Source organism: Mastomys coucha, unplaced genomic scaffold, assembly GCF_008632895.1.
Source record: "Mastomys coucha isolate ucsf_1 unplaced genomic scaffold, UCSF_Mcou_1 pScaffold21, whole genome shotgun sequence".
Taxonomy (NCBI): domain Eukaryota; kingdom Metazoa; phylum Chordata; class Mammalia; order Rodentia; family Muridae; genus Mastomys; species Mastomys coucha.
This window is the reverse complement of record NW_022196904.1, coordinates 171,395,251-171,399,640: the sequence shown is the minus strand read 5'-3', so window position 1 is coordinate 171,399,640 and position 4,390 is coordinate 171,395,251. Positions and strand designations below refer to the sequence as shown.

General features: G+C 45.8%; 1 protein-coding gene across 45 annotated transcripts in view; it reads left to right on the top strand.

The window, feature by feature from the left end:
- The window catches only part of Sorbs1 (sorbin and SH3 domain containing 1), a 234,923-nt gene extending 230,742 nt beyond the window's left edge, over nucleotides 1–4,181 (top strand). For all 45 annotated transcript variants that reach the window (XM_031390249.1, XM_031390248.1, XM_031390252.1 and 42 more), the window contains one exon: nucleotides 1,099–4,181. In XM_031390249.1, coding sequence (XP_031246109.1) covers nucleotides 1,099–1,166 — 68 coding nt within the window. In that variant the 3' untranslated portion in view covers nucleotides 1,167–4,181. The remainder of the gene's footprint in view (nucleotides 1–1,098) is intronic.
- The last annotated feature ends 209 nt before the right edge of the window (nucleotides 4,182–4,390 follow it).

Genomic DNA, 4,390 nt, shown 5'->3' with positions numbered 1-4,390 from the left:
CCCCCCCCCGTGGAGTTCTTTACAAAAGAAAGTCTTATCAGGAAGCTGAAGGCCACAGAGCATACTGCAGTCCCATAGAAACAGTTGGTGTGCCGAGTGTAAAACTTAAAAAACTTTAGACAGGCTGTATTGAAACCTATAAAATTAGTTCTGATGTCTTTTGTTTATGTTTTTGTTTTGTTTTGTTTTGTTTTGAGACAGGGTTTCTTTGTGTAGCCTTGACTGTCCTGGAACTCACTCTGTAGACCAGGCTGGCCTTGAACTCAGAGATCTACCTGCCTCTGCCTCCCAAGTGCTGGGATTAAAGGTGCGCACCACCACTGCTGCCAGTTCTGATGTCTTAATGAATCTAAATTATTTGGGTATTATCTTTTGAGCACATAGCATTGTTAGTGATATATTTTATACTGTTTTCATAGTTAGTCGTTGGAAGCTGGTGTATATTCTGTCTCAGTTCTCAGTCACCATGTGTGAATGTCCTGTTAAAGAGTGAGGCTGAGGCAGGGGGATGTTTTATTCTGGGCAAGCTTGAGCTATACAGCAAGACTATTTCAGGAAAAAAAAACTAAGAGGAGAGGAAGACTGAGAGAAAGAGGAGAAGCGGAGAATACATTTGCTATGAGATTCGTCTAGGAGTGCTTCTGTCCACAGCCTGTGGGGCAGGGACACCAGCTCTGTCCACAGCCTGTGGGGCAGGGACACCAGCTCTCCAATGAAAGTCTGCGTCCTGGCTGAAGGAAATGCATTGGGCTTAGTATCTTCCTTGTGCTCCTCAGTTATCTTCAGAAGTGGCCTTTTGTGGATTTAGCAACCTAGCATTTTTCATCAGCAAGGACAGAGTGTTGGGAAGAACAGTGGGGCTGGAGTCAAACGACCTGGGTTCAGATTCTGCCCCCAACATCTGCTAAACCCAGCACCTGGGTCCTCCTCCCCAACTCCCCATCATTTTATAGCCCAAATGATACAGCTTTGCAGATCACAGTGGGGAGGCTGTTACCAAGGGGGACTCTGCAGCATCTCCAGCATTTTCTCTGAACTCAGTTGTATGCGCCTTCTCATTTCGTGTCTGTTTTTGTTTGCTTGTTATGTTTCTTACAGGCACTTCAAGAAGGACGAGGCAGTTTGGTACTTTTCCAGGCAACTATGTAAAGCCTTTATATCTATAAAGAAGACTGAGAAGCACAGAGCTTATTTTTTATCGGAGGATGAAGCATCATTCATGAACTGGTCTCTTCATTTAAATACTGAGTCAGTAAGAAAACTAATGCAGTTGGTAAAGAAAGAAGGAGCAGAGAAGTGTGTTTCAAACCCACTGTGTATCAGGGATTTACAGTCTGCTGAAGACATCTGTATGTACATGGCTGCTCCTGGGAGCTGCTCTAGCCCCTGCCACTTGGGGAGTCTGATCTGGAGTAGTGTCCATGAGCAACATTAGCCAAAATATGTGCCCCATCTTTACCCACTCCCATTTCAAAGAGGTCCCTTGGGGCTAAATAAGTCAGTACGCATCCATGTTCCACAGGCCCCAAGCCTGAGCATCAGGGACAACTCCTGTCTCTATTCCTGGGTATCGCAGAGCCAGCAAACCTCAAGTGCTGCTAGAAGTGGGTTTTGGAGTTTTCCTTCAGCACCATGACTTCATGAGGTCCAGGTGAAGAAATGGTGGCAGACCAGGTGCCCTAGCATTTAGTCTTCTAGGTGACAGTGCCCTTTACTACCCTGCTATTCAGACAGAAAGCCATGCCATCCTTGTCCTGAGCTTGGAAGCAGGTGGCCAGGCAGAAGGGTTACAAAGCCCGAGCTTAGTTAACCTTGGGGCGCTGGAAGTCACTTGGATTGTGTTCCTTCCTTGGTCACTACCACTGGCTAGCCAGGGCTGGCTGTGCCTTTCTTCTCTGGCTTAGTATGGGCTTTGGACACTTGAGCCCATAGAATACAGGAGCTCTCTTAGCATGTGTAGATGCAAGCTGGCTGCAGGGGCACCATGAGTAAGACACTCCCAGACCTAGGAGGGACTCTGTGCCTCCTGTGTTGCCTGTGGAGTCTGAACGCCACCCAGAATGTTGTTTTCTCTGGTCCTTCCTGCTTCTCCTCTCCACCCCAGGCCAGGGAGTCCAGGTGCACATGGTGAGGCCTCCATTCAGAGCTCAGGGATTACATACTGGCCTGGGTATGAGGCAGTGATTCTCCTCCTGGTGGCAGCTGGGAGTTTGTCCTCTGTGAACCCTGGTTGTGAGGAGGGGACCCTTTGACACCTGGGTGTTTAGTCACCACTCTGATTCTCTGTTAGATCCCTAGTTGACACAAAGATAAGTGTGGCCTGCTTCCAGAGCGGAGCCTGCCAGAGCCTCAGCTGAGTGGACAGCATAGGAGAAGCCAATCTAGAGAGACTATGATACGTGCAGAGGGTGTGAGAGGAAGCGGTGTGTTTCTCCCGAGGGGAACCCTAGAGAACAGTCAGGGTTCCCTCTCCCTCAGCTCACTTCTGAACAACTGGGATGCTGGGGGGACCCTTTGTCTGAGGGCAGTTTATGTCTGGAAATACTGGGAATTTTTTTTTTCCAGAGTCTGGCATTCTTCTCTCCACAAATACATGCACCAGGTCACAAATACCAGGAATTGTAGGTGATAGGGGGATATACTGGAACCCAGGCTTTCTGCATGCAGTTCAGAATCACCCTAACCACTACACTATCCCAAAGTCTGGAGTCTTTACAAGTCGGCAAAATTTGTCTTCAGTGACTGCCTGCTGTCTTAAATAGCACGGGACCCTAACTCGCCCCCACCCCACCCCCCGAAGCCTCAACCACCACCCATCAGCCACAATTCTCCCAGGAGGGTCTTGGGAAAGAAACTGCCACAAATTGATTCACACTGAAATATAAATGGCCTACGGGGAAATAAGTGTGTTGCCTCTTCCCGGAGACACATCCTTTGGAACCCAGACAGGGCAGAGCCTTGAATCCCAAGGCAAAGTGGAATGGAACTGCAGGAGTGAGCGCTTCCCAGGCAGAAAGACCTGGCGAGTCTCTGACCTGTTGCTTTGCAAGCCCAGCTTCCCCGGACAGCTGCCCTGCTTCCTTTTTTGACTTTGCCCCTCTCAAGGGAACATAGGAAAAATAAATAAAAAATGCATCTGTGCGTTTTTACTCTTCCGGAATGCAGCCCCTGCTCTCTCCTAGATGCCAACCATGACTAGTGCGATTGTATCTAAATTTCCTGAGGGGTGTTTTTTGATCAAGTAGGTAGTGTCAAACACCCCTTTAAATACAGCTAGAAAATAAAACCATTTTATAAAAGCCGCCTTTGCATCCCCTGCGAGCCTCACAGAGAGCATCTCTGCAAATCCAGGTGTGTCATCTTTAATAAAATCCCTCCCGCTTCCGACATAGGAAAAACAAAAACAAAAAGAGGGAAGGTTTCCAATTACTCTTTTTGTCTTCAGACATTTAGTAATATAAAGTACCTATTTTTATGCTGAAATGTTTATACAGGTTTATTAACAGCAAGCGCAGCTAACTGGCGGCATGCCGTGCAGCTCATTTTGATATGTTAGCCATGCTTCCAGGTAAAGGCAAGCCCCAAACTACTCAGCTTTTGCAGTCTCTCTGGGATCAGGAAAAGAAAAAAAAAAAATCACATGTTTGAGAAGTGGGACTGTAAATATGTAATGTATATTTAACTTTGTGTAGCCCATGTACCTACCTTGTATAGAAAAATAATTTTTAAAACTTAAGCAGAAAGGGAGTAAAATGAAGTTTCCCCCCACTTTTATTTAAATGAAGGAATTTCAAATAATTCACCTGCAGACTTTTAGCACAAAACCAGTCCTTGGAAATTGTTAACATATTCAGTTGTTCTCTGGGGAAGAGAAGACGACTATAATATCATTTAGTTTTCTTTTTGCGGTTCTATTTATCTGCAGTAGTATTAAGTCATATTGCTGGAATAGGTCACTACCCCCCAAAAGATATTATTGAGAAAAAATAAAACTGATCTATGTAACCTATGAAAGCGCTGCATTGAAATCGCACACCAAGCGCATGTACTACGCAGACACGGTTTTCTGTTCGTTTATTTTATTTTTTTTCCTTATTGCAGTGGATTGATCTGATAGACATGTTGAGTTACTACTTTGCTGTACATATTATTTAATAAACTTTATTCGGAATTGCGTGGCACCTTCGCGTTCTTGCCCTTCATTGGTTCGTTTCTTCCTGTGAGGCCCCCACCCCTGTTCCTGCCCTCTCTGTTCTCAGTCACTGGCCACCTGGTTTCCTCCCTCACTGCTTCCTCAGTAGCACAGCTGTGTTCTTCAGTAAACTGATTAAAGTATGTCACTTGTTCTAATAACAAAAATAATGATTCTGTGTCTTCAAGAGCCAAAAGG